The sequence below is a fragment of the Vanellus vanellus genome (assembly GCF_965231255.1).
Source record: "Vanellus vanellus genome assembly, chromosome: 1".
In the NCBI taxonomy this organism is placed as follows: Eukaryota; Metazoa; Chordata; class Aves; order Charadriiformes; family Charadriidae; genus Vanellus; species Vanellus vanellus.
Window position 1 is genome coordinate 158,565,497 of NC_138905.1, and position 18,773 is coordinate 158,584,269.

The 18,773-nt window shown below is 42.1% G+C and overlaps 1 protein-coding gene across 3 annotated transcripts in view; it reads left to right on the forward strand.

Moving 5' to 3' along the window:
* Positions 1-831: 831 nt before the first annotated feature.
* Positions 832-18,773, forward strand: part of EFNB2 (ephrin B2) — a gene marked incomplete at its 3' end in the record, with an annotated part of 41,491 nt that continues 23,549 nt past the window's right edge. For all 3 annotated transcript variants that reach the window (XM_082498240.1, XM_082498242.1, XM_082498241.1), the window contains exon 1: positions 832-1,006. In XM_082498240.1, coding sequence (XP_082354366.1) covers positions 879-1,006 — 128 coding nt within the window. In that variant the 5' untranslated portion in view covers positions 832-878. The remainder of the gene's footprint in view (positions 1,007-18,773) is intronic.

An 18,773-nucleotide genomic window follows, 5' to 3' on the forward strand; every position in this document is an offset into this window, starting at 1 on the left:
GCGGATCTCGCAACGGGAGAGAAAAAGACACGTTTTGACGCTGCGAACCCCACCTTCCCCCTCTTTTTTTTTAATTATTATTTTTTGAATTATTATTTTTCGCCCCTTCTTTCTTTCCTTGCTCCGCTCCGGGGTCTTTGCCGGCGACAAGGACAGCAGTGCCCCCCCGGGGAAGCCGGAGCCCTGCGGATGCGCCTCCCCGGGACCGGGGGAGCTGACTCTCGGAGTGGATTTATTGACTCGCGGTTGCTTCCGAGCGCCCTGAAACAGCCCGGGCTGGTGCCTGCGCGGATTGCAAACTGCAGGGAGCAGTGAGAGACACGCAGGAGAAGCCTCCTGCCGAGGCTGTGTCCCTTTCCCCCAACCCCTTTATTTCTCCCACCACCATTTATTTTATTTTATTTTTTTTTTACTCCTTTTCACGCGAGCCTTAGACACTGTGAACGTGTATGGCGCACTGGATCCAAATGGGAGTTGGCAGTTTGAGTGGCATCTTTCAAGGCAGCCGGGAGACCCCCAGTAAGAGGAAGGACTGAGGCGTTTGCATTTTACTATTATTATTTTGTTGTTGTTGTTTGTTATTGCTGTTGTTACTTCGGAGGTAGCTTGGATCTTACCTCGCAGGAGAATTTCCTACATGCGAGTGGCGTACATGACTCAGTAGATCTGCTTCCACCTCTCACCAATTGCATCGTCGACCCTTCGCGTGTGATTTTTTTTTTTTTTTTTATTATTATTATCATTATTCTATCTTCCCTATCCGTCGTCCCGGCTGTTAGGATACCGGGAGCCCACCCTGCTGTCGTCGCTCAGGTGCGGGGAAGCCGCCCGGCGGAGTTGGCGAGGCTCCGGGAAGGGACTCGGTGCCGCCTGCGACCATGGCAGCGCGGAGGCGAGACGCCTCCGCCTGGAAGTACTGTTGGGGAGTCGCGATGGTTTTATGCCGAACTGCGCTGGCGAGGTCCATCGTTTTAGACCCCATATATTGGAATTCCTCCAACCCCAAGTAAGTTTCCAGCCCGCTCCCGCCCGCCGCCTCCCCCGGGGGCCGGCGCTGCGCGGGGGAAGGGGGGCGGGGGGGATGGAGACGGGACACGGTGCCGCGGCCACCGGGAGCCACGGGGACGGGACGGGGGAGACGCTGCGAGCGGCGGCGGCCGGGGCTGGCAGCAGGATCTGGGCCTCCCCGGGGCGGGTGGTCCGTGTCGCGGCGGAGCTGCCCCGCCGCCGCTTGCCCCCGGCGGGAGGGTCCCGGGAGGGGAGGGGAAGGAAGGAGGGGGGGAGGAGGGGGGGGAGGAGGAATCCGCGACGGGACGGGGCGGCGGAGCGGGATCGGGATCGGGGCGGCGGCAGCAGGCTGAGACCTGCGGACGGGGTCCGGGCTCCCCTCCCGCCGAGCCGCCGCCTCTCCCCGGGGTCGGAGCAGCGGCGGAGGCCGGCGGAGCCGGGCCGTGCTGGGCTGCCAGGAAAAGGTGATACTCTTCAACTTCTCCGTCTGCAGATGCAAACTCATCCCATTGACTCCAGCGAAGTTACATCTGCTTATAACAGGGCTAAATTTGGTTGTGGAGTTGATGGTATCAAGGCACATGTCAGTGAGTAATGAACTAAGCATTACCCATCACACAACCATTTAGTGTCATTCTTCATTAACAAACCCAGGCAAAAAAACTACATGCGTTCCCAGGACTTCACTATCAAAGCACACTCTTAAAATAGAAGCATATCCTTAAAAAAAAAAAAAAAGAAAAACAAAACACCAAAAAAAAACCCCAAAACTTCTTTACTGAAACATACAAAATTCTTCCTATTGGGAAGAGGAACTTTTTGGAAAGTGGGCCGTCTTTCTAAAGAGAAATCAGAGTCAGTGATGAAAAACTAATTCCACTTCTCTTTTTGTCTCCTTTCATTTTTGATATGCAAAATAAAAGTTGGCTTTGTTCAGTTGTGAAATCCTTTGAACTTTTGTGATTAAACCCACTATTTTAGAGAACAAAAATCATGATAGGAACAAATAGTCCGTAATGAGTTTAGAAAGTTTTACACCAAAAATGGGTTAAAATTTATTTTAACTCGTATTGCATATTCAATTATATATATGAAAGCAAACCAAATGCTTTGTGCTAATTGAATTTAGAATTTCCTGTTAAATCCAGTAAGTACACGTCTTGTTTTCCCAGGGGACTTTTTAGAGGAAATGTTAGGTGGTGATGAGACAAGAAGAATGGAGTATTTCCTGGATCAGGGATTAATTCTGTGTAGGTGGCAGGATCTCCAAGAGTTTGGTGAAGATTTCAAAGTTTGAACTGGGAGTAGCATTTCAAGTTTTTCAAGCAGTCTTGCGTTACAGTCATCATTAACTACTGTTGTTCCCACTGATGGGAAATCTGGCTACGGATTTCTGCTGGTATTTTTCAATAACGGACATATTTTCAGTATCTCTGTAAGATTCCCTTAAAAGTTTTCTGATCTTTTAACAAAAAAAAAAAAGGAGGGGGGGGGAGGGGAACTGACAGGAATGCTGTGGATTGCTCAGTTCAGTGTTTTCATTCCTGGCATTACGTGACAAATGATCATTTTATATATGCAGCAGGTGGGAAGCTAGTTAAAACAAAGTTTAGCTCCAGTCTCTGGCTCTACACTTTTATGAGGCTACATAGCTAAAGCTTTTCTTTGGCTTAAGAGAGGTACGAGGTGACATCTGTGAATAAAGCGACCTGGCTGGTTAGAAAGCGGGCTGTATAATGCTATTTGAATTCGCCAAAGTCAAAGGCTGGGAGCCGGGGTTGCATTGCATTAGTGGGCCTGCTGTGCTGGTGGAAAACAGGCTCGGCTCAGCCTTGGAGGAAGGGGAAGGCTTCTGCATCCCCAGCCCTTGATGGGTTTATGCCTACAGAGGTCACTCTTCCAATGCAGAAGAGCCCGCTTGCTCCGGCCTCTCTGCTGCCAGCTCCAACCTGCTTTCGCTTTTTTTTTTTTTTTTTTTTTTTTTTAAACTTACCTTGAGAGCTTTTCTTAGCCATCAGTGAAATGAAAGTATCCGAGCGACTGAATTCAACCCATCTCACAGCGCCTGGGGATACGCTTCCTTTATCAAATACAAGTCGTGTTTCCGTTCGGCTCACTCTAAACTATTTGATTGCAAAAAAAAAAAAAAAGGTTTGAATGTTGTTAATGGTAGATCTAATGATAATATCTAATTACTTTTTCAAGTTAAATGCGCGCTTAAAAATAGGTTCTGCTGTTGATGTAATTGAGTTTTCTTGAGTGATTCATTGAGGCTTAATCACCACAGTGAAGAAGTACACTATTAAAATTAGTCTTTCCAATTGCTGGGGCTAGTGATTTATAGGCCACTTGGAGGCCCGTCGTTTGAGGAAGCTTACAAATGCATTACCGATATTGCTGCCGGTGAGACAGCTCCACTTCCCTGAGCAGGATTTCTTACTAATTCTTGTCACAATTGTTTGCCTGAAGGATACCGAATAATTTCTCCTTAGACGAGGTTGTCTTTGCTCTGGATGCAAGCTGAATGTTAGCTCAAGAAGTAAGCTGCTGAATGGATCTTGGCGTGGTATAATAATAAAGCTCCTTTCTAGGTTTGAAATAATAACTATCTTTGGTGCTGGTTAATTTATTCAGGGAAGCTGTGCATTTAACTCTATTGAAAGCCTCAACACATAAATCTGCTGAACAGGTAGGCAATTAAATGCTGGGAGAAGTTGTTAGTCAGGTTAATATAGAGTATGAAATAATAAATTTTAGGTTAAGGTGAACGCATAAACTGGATTGGTTTTGCACCGAAGTTTAGAGGTTATAATGTCTAGCAGGTGGCTGGGATGGAGAGCATGCGGTAGCTGTTTGAACACAGAGCTCCCTCCCCTGTTCCCTCCCTTTTTAGACATCTGCTTTCATTGCCTCCATCGAATCACAAGAGGTGTGTTTTAAGTGACATATGTAAAATAATTATACCTGCGACTCTGTTGCTTGGGAGGTTAAACGTCATTGTTGCAGATGGTTTTGGTAGATTTCAGAGACTTCTCATCTGGAGAACCTCAGATCTCATGATCTTGAAAACACAGAGGAAAAATTACTCTGTAGACTTAACTCCTGTTGATGCTTTTTAACGGGGGACTTTCTGCCTGTGTTGTTTCTGCCAAGATAAACAATGTATATAGATAGCAGGGATTACCTCAGTTTCACCTCACAAGGGCTCAGCACCGCCTTTGGCACACAGGACCGCACGTAGTGTTGTGGGGCGCCTGTTAGTCAAACGGTAGAGTCATCTCATTCAAAAAAAACCATTGCTGATGTCTAAGTGCCATGGGCCGGTGAGCAAAGCGGTTCTCCTTAGCGACATGCGGAAGGTTACCCTCACAAGCGATGCGTTTGACACTTGATTAAGTCAGATAGCTGTTTTTTTCTCTCCCTCCGATAACCGGTTATATATGGGATGTTTCGCAGCCTGCCTCTGAATGAATGCTAACACGTCAGAAACTGATAAAATAAACTACAATTGATGACCCTGTTAAATGGTCTATTCAGTAGCATATAGACTAGTCTGCTTCTCATTGTATCCGAAATTCTTATTTTTGTAGGTAAACAAATGCACATTCAGTAGCGACTGAATAGCCCCTTGAACTATGCTCTGCAGTTTGCATTTGGGTTAATCTTGTCGGTTTTAATACAGAGAGGGGAAAAAAAAAAAAAAAGGAGAAAGCACCAGGGGTGGAATTGTTAGTGCTTTCACATCCACATTCCTCACATTTTGTCAGGATGATAAACTGTAGGTAATGGACAGCCGTTGTTCCACAGGACAGGCGAGCCAGCCGGAGCACAAAGAGCTTGCTAAAACGATATCTCACAACATGTTTGGGAGCCTCTCAGCTAGACAAGAATTTATTTGGGAGTCCTGTGTCACAGGACCGCACTTTCTAACCTCAGCAATTACAGCTTCAAGCTGAAGAAACAGGAGTGGAAGGTTAAAATGATTTAAACACATGCTCCTAAATTGTACCCAAAACATAGCTGTTGACACTTGGCATGCTAATACATGGAGCGAGTGGTGGCTTCCAGTCCATCCGATATCTCTGGCATTCATAGCCAGGTCTCTGAAGCACAAGTGAATTAGCAAAATGAATTCAGAACAAACTGAAGGCCGAATTCTTGAGCTGGTTATTTTCCCCAGCCTTTTATACGTGGAGTATAATTGCTGTATTATTTATAGCAATTATCTTAAAGCATGTTATCTGTAAGCTGTGCTACGTTATTTCACTTTGTTTAATGAAGTAATTGCCTTTAGAAAGGCAGTGACTAAAAGTCAAGCTAAAATCACTTAAGTTCTCTCTCTTCCCACACACAAGACTGCCTCTTCTTTTTTCTTTTTTTTTCTTTTTTTTTTTTTTTTTCTTTCCCCTTCCCTGTTTTATTGTAAGGAGATCACGTTGCTTTAGGTGTGACGCTCAGGATCGTCTCAATTTTGGCCAAGGTTCCCGTGATGGGAAGTCGGTGGAAGACCTGAGGTGACTGCCGTGACACGCTGGCAGAGACGGGCCTTTCAGCCCTGCGCAGCAGCCAGGGCCAGGGTTGCTTCTGGGGCTTGTTTTTTTTTTTTATTGGTGGAGGATCTGGTCTTCATGTGTCGTGCAACCTGCAGTACTCGAAACTGCTTGTTGCAAATGAGAAGAAAGTGTTCTTCTGAGAAAAAAAATAGTGATTAAAATGTTATTCATGTGTGGCTAGTGTCTGCCTGCCTTGGCTGCTGACATAAAGAAACCTGTTTTTCTGGTCATTTATCATACATCTACATGGATTTGCTTATGAGCTCATTCTTTGTGAGGCGTTGTGGAAACTTAAACAGGAATGTTAAACTGCAAAAAATATTTTGATTCAAATATGAAGTGCCACAGAATACAGACTTTTAACCAGAACACTGTTGTCTTGAGCGAGGAGAGTTTTGGGGGGTGGGGAGGGAGGGAGCGGCAAGGGAGAAGAGTTTTGGGGGGGGAGCTGCATGAAAAGCAGGGGAAGGGAGGATGGCAAATGGACAGTGTTAGAAGAGCTTGGAAAAACTCCTGTGGCTTCATTGTCTCTTTAAAGCCAGAGAACACAAAGACAAACGCAGTTCAGCCTTTCTCCCATGATGGAAAATGTAAACCGTTGACACAGCTCCCATGTTTAACTTGTTTAATTCTCATTTTAAATTCAGTACTATACCAGCCGTGTGAACTCTGAAGATTTCTTTAGTAATCCATTTTGTAGTTCCGAATCAAAAACAAAGTGAAAAGGTCTGACACAATTTGCTTTTATTTTTAGGCAAATCAACCCTGGTCATAGTTAATAAGGGGATTACAACCCAGACTAGGTCTTTACAGATGTAATGTAAATCAAGGGCAGAGTATAAAGAAACTGATCCCTTTTGATTGAAGTATGGTAAAAAGGCATAGAGAAACTAGCAGCAGTAATCTGATTGTATGGCAATAAAACCACCATTTTCTGTCTTTCAGATAAAAATAATGTGGTAAATCCATGCAGTTCATAAGATGTAAAGGCAGATAAAGGGTGATGCCATGGCAACATATAGATTAGCTTGATGTTAGAAATGACACGTCTCTGAAAGGGGTGTTAGAAACTAAGGGCCTTGCTCCGGGGCTGTAAGGTATTATGTGAGAACCGCACAAAACTTGGGGGCCGGGATTAGAAAGTATGAAAGGCCTACTTGTGGCTTGGGATGGTTAAAGCAGGAAAGAAAAGCTGCTCAGTTCTTGCTCATTGGTGGCGTCTAATATGGTAAAGATAGATTTCATTTACTGCTTTCTGCCGAGACGGGGACCGATTAAAAACTTGAGATGGCCGCAATTGTTAGGTGTGGAAGATTTTCCTTTTTAACTCCTGCCCCAGCAGCAGCCTTTCTGAAGAATTAGCCGCACTCGGGGTTTGTTGCCTTAATCTATTTGGGCTTCGGGCAGGAGCACGCTGGCACGGAACAGAGAGCAGAGGGGATAGGTAGGACTGGGGTTATCTGGAAGGAAAACAGAGAGCTTTTGATTTCAGCTGTGTTTCGGGCTGTGGTTTCCATCTCGCACTCCATGGGAGCAGCAAAGATAAACACGCCGCATTGTCTGTGCCTCGGCCAGGTGATGCTTCAGCAGCTCTTGTGCTTCCCCATCCTGCAAAAACATAAAAGAATAAAAACCCCCACAAACAAACCAGCATCCATTCCTATTTCCCAATACAGCTGCAGATAACCAAATTGATCTGGCTTAGTCTCTAGGTGGTATTTATTTCCGAAAGGCAGGCTGAAATCGAGAAGGCAATGAGATAAGCATCTGCTTACCACCCCCCCCTTCCTCCGCCCCAACTTAAAATCATTGGGATGAGTTTGCTGTCAGCCCCTTGAGTTCAGCCGGCAGACAATTTAGCCATTGTTTTGTCATTTATTTTAAGCGATCTGCAGCTGTAAAGGTAGTAAAATACCTCTCCTAGTGCAGCCACTTGGATTTTTTTTTTCTTGCCTTTTCTCTTAAAGAGCCTTCTAAATAGTTAAGACTTGCTTTTCTACCCAACTGACAACAGTAAACACCCCCAACTTAAAGTCAGCATTACGTTGCAAATCAGGGGTCCGATTCAAACGAAATATTTACATTATTGCCTGCTCATTTGTCTGCTAAGGGGGGAGAGAAAGCATTCTGCATTTGTTAGGCAGAGTCTAGACATAAGGGGAAAAAACACTGAAGCCTACAATAACAGTTGTGTCTTTCTTTAGTGGGAATGAGCCTGGGATGAGCTCGGCAAAATGGAATTCATGCTGTTTGTTTGGCAGTGGCTCGGACACTTTTTAAGGATTTTTTTTTTTTTCATATTCGGGTTTTGATTATTTTTTTTTTATAAAGATGTTAATTACATGCTTGAATTTATCATTCTTATCCTACCCCATAGTAAGCTGGAAAGCTTCACAATTCTGACTGAAAAGGGAACTTCAGAACCAAAACTGTCAAGCTGCTGATGTGATTTAACGAATGAAAAATAAACAAGCGCATATAGGGAGCTGAACAGATTGGCAGAATGCGCGGGGCCTGAAGTGCTCAGATACGTTTCCTCTCTTGCAGCTTAACCTTCACAAATCTATATCAAAAGATCCAATTCATTTGCTGAAATTCTCCAAAGCGCAGGGGCACCCTCGGCTAATTTACAGGCCGGTCACATCCAAGCACCTTGCATTCTGCATTTGACAATGATTGCTAATGGGCCATTCAACTAAAGTATTTGCTTGTTAACAGGGAACAGAGCATGATAAATGTCCAGCAAGCTTGCGGCCTCCTTCAGCTTTTCAAATGCAGACTGGTGCATATTTATGGCAGGCAAATGACAAAGAGAGAAGCTGAATTACTCTGGCCTTATGCTTTCTGTTCGAACAAGGGTTAAAGTAATTAAAGAAATAATGCAAAAACCGATGTCCTTTGTTTGCCCACCATTATCCAACATTTAGCTTTCGAACCTGCCTGTCATGTCACATTTCAGAAATGTTCCAGATAAGGCTGGGTAGGTTTGGCAGGGCGCAAAGGAGCGGGTAATTCCTTATGGAGCCCATCCTGGGCTCCCTCTTCCCATACGGACTCCTCCGCAGGTTCCCCTCTCCTGAAACACTTTTCACTGACATCCGTTAACTGGAAGATTTACTCGAAACACAGAGGTTTTGCAATCTGCACTTCTGTTCCCTAATTGGGGGGGGGGGAGAGCCCAAACCCAAACCAGCGGGAGAGGCTTTGAGAAAAGAAGCCCATTGCGCTCAGGATGTTTCGGAAAGCCAAGTAGGAAACCAAAATGGCAGAAGAGCAAAGAGTTTTGCCATTGCTCCGCCACCCCCAAGGACAGCTAGATCTTCAAAACGGAAACTATAAAGTGTACACACGGAAATTCCCTAAGCTTGAAGTGTCTTCATTGCCATTTTGAATTACTTGTTATTTTTTGTTATTTTTTTATGCCTGGAAATTCGTGTTTAATCTTAGCTTGATGATTTTCAGTAGTCTTCGAGCAGACTTAAATGCAGAATTACAATAGAGAATTTTCAATTCCATATGTGAAAATGTCATTTAGTGTTCTATATTTCGAGCTGCAAGTAGATAAACATGTTCGAGGCTTCTGTCTAGCTCCACTTCAACTTCATGAAAATACCTCCAGCGATTGCAATGAGTATTCCATTAGCCTGCAAGGGCTTTACATTACAATTGTTCTTTTCGTTATAGGCAAAATTTTATTTTTCTTATAACAAACAAAAACTATGATTTTACTTGAGGAAAGAGAACATCCAGGTTTTTTTTTTCTTTTTTTTTTTTTTTTCCCCTGTTAACTGTGATGCAGAGAACTTTCCTTTGATGCGATTATATACATTGTCAAAGACAGCAAATAAGGGCAGGACCTCTATCTTTTTTGGCAATCCTGGCCAGCCAACACCCAGTGTTTATTGCGGTATCAGCATGATAATTATAATGCAGCTGATTTAAACTTTGATGTAATAGTCTGTGCTTTCTTCTGGTTTTAAACATAGGTTCCAAGCCAAAAAAGATAAAGGCTGGTAGAGGATTATGTTGCTAGGTGAATCATTCCCAATGTATGCTATATACATAACTATAAGATGGGTTTTCTACCTACAGGGTTCTTTTAAAATGTCTCCTGGTTAATGGCTAAAACAGGATTTACAAAACTTTTATTTAGTAGGATTTAGAGCTGTATACACTTTAAAGCATAACCAAGTTTTAACGCGAGTCTACAGAAAATGAGAAATTATATGGCTTGTCTTACACAGGAGGATAGGTTAGATGGTGGAATGATACGTTAGGCTGAAAAATCTGTGATGCTGCAAATTACTTCGCACTGTTTTGTTAGCTTTTGTTTGAATAGTGCATTCATTTACTTAGGTACCCAAACCGAAGAACAGCGGTGGGAAAGGTGAACAACGCACTGAAAAGGGAAGTGCGTGTTAAGCTAATAAGAGAGATTTAAAATTTATTATTATTATTGTTATTGTTATTATTATTAGTCAAAGCCCAGTTGCAATTGAATGCGATTTTATTTTGGATTGGGAGTTCTGCCAGCCTCCAGCCTGTCAGAGCTGAGAAGACTCAAATCAAGTCCAGGCCTATTTCTGCAGCAAACGGGAATCCTGGCTCCTTGCCTGCGGATTCATTCAGGAAGACCCATCTGGCTTTTGATGTTCTGGAAGTTTGAAGCAGTTTGTTTAAGGAACCTATGCAGCGAGCGCTGGTGAAAGCACACATAACTGCGCTTCTGACTCTTTGAGTGGTGCATCCTTTCGCGTTTGCATTTTTGCTGGTGTTTGCCATCTGCTTACCGACTGCCTGAGCAGCAGTTGGTTTCTATACCTGACTGGATAAAAGTGTAAATTTGGAGTTGGGAACATCTTGACTCCTTTTGAGGATTTACAATCCCATAGCGTTCGCTGTCCACACTTCAGTTGCTTTCTTCATGTTTAATTAATTTCGGTTTAGTTCAGAAGCAGTCTAGCTTAATCACTGCACAGCACTTGACCTTTAGGTTTTTGGGGGGCTTCTTTTTCCAAGGTATTTCCAACCTATATAGATTAGCAGAACAGGGAAGGTCATGTTGGCAGGCAAGATTACTAGTCTGCATGATAAATATTTTGAAAGAGATGATTTTTAGCGGTAATCGTTGTGCCTTATACTTTTTATCAGGCAGTTTTCAGGCACTTTTGGAAGAAAAACAGAACACGGATCTTCGTAAATTTATTGCTTATTTTAGTCTTTTCCATTCTGTGGATCGGTGTGTGACAGCAAGGCGAGCGAGGCGGCACTGTGCTCCAAGGGCCTGACTCGGGAAACTGGCCTTATTCAGAAAAGCTCATTTTAAGCATGTGCTGAATGCTGAAGGCTTTTGCTGAAGCGGGACGAATTTAGGCATGAGCTGTCTTGAACCAAGGCCAGAGTGAAAAGGTTTTTTGAGGTTGGATAAAACCAGATCTCTCCGAAGCTTCGTTACATTATTATACTTTTTTTTTTATATATCAGAAAATGATGTCAGAAGCTATGGTTCTGTCTACACTTGGAACGAGTCTTAATTTTCGTGTAGCTTGCCAATAGCCATCGGGTTAAAACGGAGTGGCTGGAGTTCCCACTGTCACTGGCCGTCTGCTGAACCCCTCTGATGGACTCTTCTGCCTGGGGCAGGGATGTCCAATCTAGTAATGAATGCACTTCTGGACCTCTACAGGAATTTTTGAACTTCTCCAGTGTCAGTTTATCTTAATTTGAGAGGCTCAGACCTGCAGCGGGCCAAAAGCTGGCTCTTGGAAGGTGAGATGTTGCTACTGCCTTGGAGGTGGCAGTGGCTGCCTGGTTTTATTCTGATTCTGAAAGTCAGTCAAACTTCAGAAAAGTTTGTATTTAATGTCAGAACGTAGGATCTCCACATTTGCAAGCGGCTGAATCTTGGCTTCAACGGGAGATGCAAGTCCAGACCAATTGTAGATCTCCCGTTGGGATTTTTGCTCAAGGTAATTTTCTCCCATCTGAAAACGGTATTTCTAATATAAAGAGAAAAAAGATGCAGTATAGGAGTGACAGAGAGTTGCAACTGGATTCTGAAAATCTTTGCGTAACGATGATTTGCCAAAATAGGTTTGGTTTGTCACACAATGCTGTTATTGATTTGGCATAACTTTTCCTGAAAGTTGTGAGTTAGCAACTTGTTCTACTTCTAGTGTTTACTTATGCAGGCAAATGGAATGCAATAATATATTTTCTATCAACTGCAAAGCAGCTGACATTTTTCCTTTGAATTTGAGATATAATCACGGATTATTAATGTCTCATCAAGTAACAAGACAGTCCCCGCCCTCTTTTATAGACTTTGCTCGGAGCTTGTCTTGGAACAAGACTGTACAGGTGCGAACAAATTATAGTTAAAAGAAGGAAGACTGCAAACTTTGGTTGGTATCCTTGTATTGTGGCTGACATAAGATTTGTTTCTGTAATAGGAACGGTGGAGAAGAGCACAGAATAGCACCGCAATAGCACAATCTGGTTTTATTGTTTCTTTCTTGTGATTTACAGTGCCCTTTTTGAAAAGTAGTTCTTTGGCAAATGCCAGCTGCTCTCTGTTAGCTTTCTAAAAGCAAAGACTTTAGTGACTTGTGTAAGAAGCACACATGGTTTGGTTTGACTTTCCGTTCCATGCTAACTACTGCTCTGCATCTTTTCAACAAAGCTCCATCTTTCTTGGGTTTGGCACACCCTGCTTCTGTGAGCACAAGTAGAGCAGTGGTTTTGTGTTACGCTGAATTCATGGCACAGATTTTTTTTTTTCTTTTTTTTTTTTCAAAAATCCAAACCATATAAATACCTGATTATCTTTGCTGCGAGAGCAAAGAACTACTTTAATATTCCCAGTAGCATATTTTGAACAACAATTCTTTAATTAAAACAACATTGGTCTCTTCCTGTATTTCATGGCTAGCAAATGAGAGAAAACACCAGTGTTAATATCAAAGGGAGTCAGTTTTCATTACAGTAATGGTTCAATTGTGCAATGCTGTAGGCAGTGAAATTTAATATTATTGTGACTTGTATTGTAATTGTAGGATGACAGAGGAAAATGGATTAAGTTTAAATATAAGTGTACACAGCAGCACATGGACTTTGTCATATGGAAGCTGAGGGTTGGGGCAGGACGGGTCCCCCTCTGGCTCTGTCATAATGAATTAGTATTTTGTAAATAACTGGCCACTAGACTATAGATTTATTACCTTTTGTAGATATATGTGGACACACAGAGACATGCATGGATTCTGTACTGACTGTAATTGCAGAGCGGAGTTGCAGAACGGGTTTATGCCTGTAGGCTTGCAGGGTATTTGAATGTCTAGGCTTCTTGTCTTCACCTTTCATGAAAATATTCTTGCCTGCCAGTTTGTGAAGTTTTCTCCTGAAGGATACACCCATCCTTTCAGTTAAGGGATTGCCAACAGATGAATGGCCTCAGACTGGAAAGCCCTTTGTCATTCTTTTCTTCCTGATGAATAAAAAGCAAATTCAAGTTGCAGATGATCTTTGCTTTAGAAAATTGCGCTAGAGAGACTAGTGTTAACGAGCAATATCCCCTTCTCTCCCAGTTGCCCATATACATGCAGATTAAAATGGAAAATGGTAATTTAAACCATCCATTACTGATGTGGAAGATTAGGGCCCATGAAAGCTAGATGTTTCATTTGTTTACAGTGTAGGCAAGTGGAAGACGTCCCCAAAGCAACGCCTGATAGTCTACTCGTGTGTAAATGTGATGCCCTGTTGTTTTACTCCGCATCTTCGCAGTGTTTCTCAGACTATGTTCATGTTGAAACCTGTTCTAATGTTAAAGTGCAAAAGGGGGCAGTAAAGTGCTATCCAAAAAATGTTTATTTTTTAAGGGTGTTTTTTTGTGGCAAAAGTTGCATTTCTCAATAGGCTTATAATCTCCCGTATTTAAAACAATGATCACATGAACATCTTCTGTTTGAAGGGCTTACAAATGTCGCCAAAGCGTATCGTTAAGCATTGTGGGAACAATGTTTGCTGTGTGTCATTCCACGTTCCGTCCTTTAACCCAGTCCTGAAACATGCTACATATTTGGAAGGAATCGAAGGCAGGAAGCTTTCCTCAGATATATTTAGGACATAGCTATACGAAGCACTTCTGAAAGAATTCCAACTTTGCTAATCATGTCTGGTTCTCGGGTTGTGCGTTACCAGCACCGCGTTTCTGGAAAAACAAAATGAAAAGAATGCTGAGGCTGGGGGTTTCTGCTTGAAGTACTGAAGTGTGTAGTGGTGGCATGGGTCAAGAGTTGGGCTCTCATCCAGACCCGCATGCATCATTTGTCAAGAGGTAACTAGAAAGAGCAACTAATTACAATGCACCTAGTGAGTGTTTTCTCTTTCAGAAATTCCTCAGAATAAGCCGTTTATATAGATTGGCTGCTACTCTCCACTGCAGCCACTTGCAGTTTTTAAACTCTATGTAGAAAGCATGTTTCTGCTGAAAAGCAATAAAAAGGAGAATGTGCCGCTGTGTGTTTCCGTGCTTGTGTGTGAGAGAGGGAGCGAGCAATGATTTTTGTGCGTGAGAGAGAGGGAGCGAGCAATGATTTGAGGAGTTTGCTGTTTGCTGAGGCTGACTAAGTCCAGCACTGTTGTGAGGGCTCATATTTCTGTAAATGCTGATGAAATGTTAATATAATACACTTTAAAATAGAACATTGGTCATATCCATCCTTTTTTCTTTTTTTTTTTTTTTTTCTCTTAGTTAGGAGACTGTCCCGAAGCACATTAGTGGTTCTTTTGTGGTAACCAGAATCGATTTTGTAAATGGATCAGAATTCTCTAGTGCTTTAAGTACTTTTAGCAGAGCAGTAATTGCTTTCTGCACAATAATGCAAAAAGTTAATTGCTATTAATAGTGCTTTATGTGGAGGTCACGTATGAAAACTGAATATAAAATCTATATTTTAAAAATAAATTCCTTTGTCAACCTTGGTAAAAGATCGAATCGTAGATCTTTTCAGCATTTCATGCCTTACTCATGTGGTAAATGTTCTAAGCCAGGCTGTGTGTTCTTGCGCAAAAAGCCCAGATCTTGTTTCCCATTGTAGAGAAAAAACAAAAAGATAGGTGTTTGCTCTCAGAGTTTTTTTGGGTTTTTGTTTGTTTTTTTTTTTTGAGGCAGAGGAAAACGTGTTTCCCTTTTATGGGAGGAAAACTGCGCATCCATTTTCGCGCCCTGGATTTAGGTTGGGGGCGGAGGGGTAAAGCACAAGTTGGTCTGAAGGTTTTAGTTTTATAAGTGGGCTTTTTGCTTTGCTCTGCGAGTGAGAGCCAAGCCGCGAGGGAAAGGGCAGCTTTCCAGCAAAACCAAAGCATCTCTCGCAGGCGGAGATGGCCTCCAGTTGACAGAGATGCGCTGTCGTTACAGCAGAACCCTTCTGGCAGCTGCAGGCCGAAGCGGGGCTGAAGGCAGCGCGCTGCCTCTGCTCGGCGGGGTGGGCTGGGGAGAGGGGGCTCCCAGCGCCCCCGGGTCCACGGTCACCCCGAGATGCCACGATCCCCTGGAGAGTCAGCTGCCTCTGCCCAAGCCCGGGTAGCCCCGAAGGTGAGTCTGTGGCACCTCCTTTGTCTTACTTACTTTTTCCACGGAATGAGATCACCTCCGTAACCTCGTACATCACAGCTTTTAAGGAACCAGATTTTTCTCTTAGCGAGAGTGTCTCCAGTAAGATGTGTTTGGTGCCGGGTTGCAGGGGACCTTCCATATACACGAAGGGGGAAAGGGGTACAGTGTTTGCCAAATACCACGTCTTCGCCGCAGGTTTTGTGCTCTCTCAAGTGTGAGGCACCTTTAGACTTGTGACTGTCCATCCTGAGCTGAATGGAGGGAAGAAGTGAGTGTCTGTATCTCTGCAACAGCAACAGTCACACCAGTTACTTGCTGAAGGAACTCATGACACATCTTTCTAGGAGACCGGCCAGGGCGTTTTCTGACGTGTTTGAAGAGGGGTGGTGTCTGTGGGAGTCTGCCTGTACAGTGGAAGCTCTGTGCCTTTAGGACTGTGATGTGGTGGTACAATGTGACTGTCAAATCCTGCAGGTCCGTGCAAAAAAATGTTTTCTTTGGGGAGAATTGTACGCGCTCTCAGCCCATCCTTATTTTACGCCAATTAGAAATCCTTTGTTGCATTTTAAATGCTTTCCTCTAGTATTCTGCGAAAGGTAACACGATCGATTGTTAAATGAAACAGTTGAAATTTCATAACTACTCCTCCTTCCCTGTGTACTTTAAATTTTGAGAAAACATCATAATGCTGCAGAATCATTCTCGTGCAAGTTATTAAGATTTCGGTTGTAAACATATTGCATTCTTTTGCCCTACTGAAGTCAACGGAAGTTTTGCAGCTGATTTCAGTAAGAATGGGTCCAGGAAAAGGCACCAGTGAACGGCGTCCATATGCATGGCTACTTGAGACACACAAAATGGTGTCACCACTACCATTTTGTATTCAGGGTGGTGATTAAATCCAAATAAACCCTTGGCCGTTCCCTTTTTCCATGCGCTGCAAGCATTTCCCCCGAGTAGTCTAAAAGAAGGTGGGCTCCTTTGGAGGTGAGGAAGGGGGAGGACAAGGGGGTACCACGAACCCCGGGATGGAGATCAGCTACAGCTTCAGGGGACTGTTCCACAGCATTTATGGGCCTGCTGCAGGTTTTATTGCAGGAGAGCTCGAGCCCAAAAGAGAGATTCTTCCTTTCCAATGGAAGTGAGAAATACAAGAGCTGCAGCTTTAGAAACTTGTGTTATGGTATTTTATAATCTGGCTTTGTATAATGTGGTACTTACCATTAAAGAACTTAAGGGATGAGCGTGAATATATTTGTTTATTTATTTGTTTGAATTCCATTTAGTTTCTAGCCTGCAAGTCCTATTAATGCGAGTAACCATTGCTTACATGAGCAGTTTCATTAACTGCGTGGAAAAATGTTACATATAAATAAAGGTCAGCAGATTAAACTTCTTAAATTTTATTTAAATTCAATAACATGCCTATTTAGCATGTTCTGTAAAACTTTGTTATAGTATTAAAATAATTTAATAATACTGTACTGGCAAAGAAAAGTAGCTTCCAAAGCTCACTTAAAAGAATTTTAATAATATGAAATGCTGTACTTTTTTTGTTTTCAAAGTTTCATTTGCTGGTCTGTGTATAAAGCCAGTCTGTCGTCTTGCTGTGTCAAACTATGGTAATTTTTCTTGTAGAGACTTCACGTAAGAGTAGTGCCTTTCTTTTTAACCAAATTCCGTACCCATTTTGAGACAGAGGCTCCACATTAATCTTTTTTGATGGAGCTTGTTTTTCTGGCTGTTCCACAGGATTTACTGATCCTCTTCTCATTGAATTCACATGTACTTAATCCGTTTAAACTGGAGTGAGATCAGTCCTATAAAATCACTGCTGCTGCAGAAAAGCATTTCAGGTTTACAGCTGGGTATATACCTTATATCCACATGGCATATCTCTGTGTATGATGTTGAATGTGACAGAGACTAATGCAAAAGCTCTGTATGGAGCAAAGGACTCTCACAGAGAGCTCTGGTCTATGTTTTTGGATTTTAGTCAGTTCAAAGTCTTTGGGAATCGGTAAAGTGGTTTTCATCTCATTCAGCAGGCTGTGATTAGCCCACTGCGTCTTCACTGAAATCACTAGGACCTTTTCATGGAATTCTTATTTGCTTTGCATCAATCTGGCTGGACTTTCAGCTTGCCTAAATATTTCTCCTATGGACAAAATGATATTCAAAATACAAATGTTGTTATTTTCTCAAAAGCCAGATGATTAATACATATACTGTTGAATAACCATTTTTTTTAAACAGTAAGGACTTGTACATCGACTGCTATTCTGTATTCTGTTTCAGTTTGCACTTGTACAAGTAACGGACTACCATACTGTGCTATTAGTATTCATGACATTTCCTTAATAAAACTTTTCAATGAATAACTTTATAGTCAGGCTGGTAGTTCAACTTCATAAAGTTAAGTGGGTAGGATTCCCCAACAGAAGGTTTCAGGCTGCATTTTAAGAAGCATCTTGACTGTTTGCATTTTTAGGGTTATTTTTGTTACATTAATTTAAAGCTAAATGCCTACACTAATTAGTTCAGGTAAGGTATTAAAGTACAGAATTTTGGCACTAATTCCCCAGTTAAATATAGAAGACTCTCAACAAGTAGTAACACACTTTCTAAAATTGTGTTTCATTTGTAATTACTGGGGTATAGTTGAAGCTAAGTGTGCATATATATATTTATAGTATGTGCATACATATATAGTTTTGCAAGTTGGGAAAAGCGCGACGACACAATTTTTACATCAATCAGTATTGATCAATACAATCTCCTCAAGAATATATTTCTCTAGGAATTTTATCTGTTGATAATTTTATGGTTTCAGAAATGTCTGTGTAGTTAGCAATAGTAGAATATTCTCAGTGAAAAAGGGTGTTGATAGATAAAGTTTTAATTTTTTTGAGAATTTATTATCATGAAATTAGGTAGGTTTGAGTGTTTATGATTAAGGAAAACTCCATTATTATTTAAAATGGTTGAATGTGCCAAGTTTCTCTAAACAAGAAGTAGATCCTTAAGAAATGAGTTGGAAACTGCATATCATATAAATTTTATTTTTTATTTAAGTTCTCTAGGACTTTGGCCAGTAAGGGTACATTAGTGCCAGGAACTGCTCAGCCTTAAAATAAGTATGGTACAGAAAATTACTGTAATATTAGTGGGAGTGGGGAACAGACTACTCTGTTCCTATTTTCTGTTCATGTGTCATGTGATTTTTTGGTCTGATATACTTATTTTTAAAAATGTTTGGGAACTCTGCATGCTATTTGATAAGCTGCATGACTAGTTGGACGCCTGGGAGGGATTCACATCCATGGGCACCCACAGATGTCAAATGTCGCCCACAATACCCCAATTTTGGACTGACAGTAAAAATGCCCTCTGTATCCAAAAGTGACGGACAGAAAGCGCATGAATTTCATTGTCCAGCTTTTACTGTATTTAATATACTTTTATGTGCTTTCTCACAGTAAGCACTAGGATTATTAATTGTAAACAAGATTCTTCAAATGCTCTAGTCTCGTTATATCTGACTGCTGACAGAAATCAGTTGTGAAACTCGCTGAGCTTTTCTCCTAAGTTTA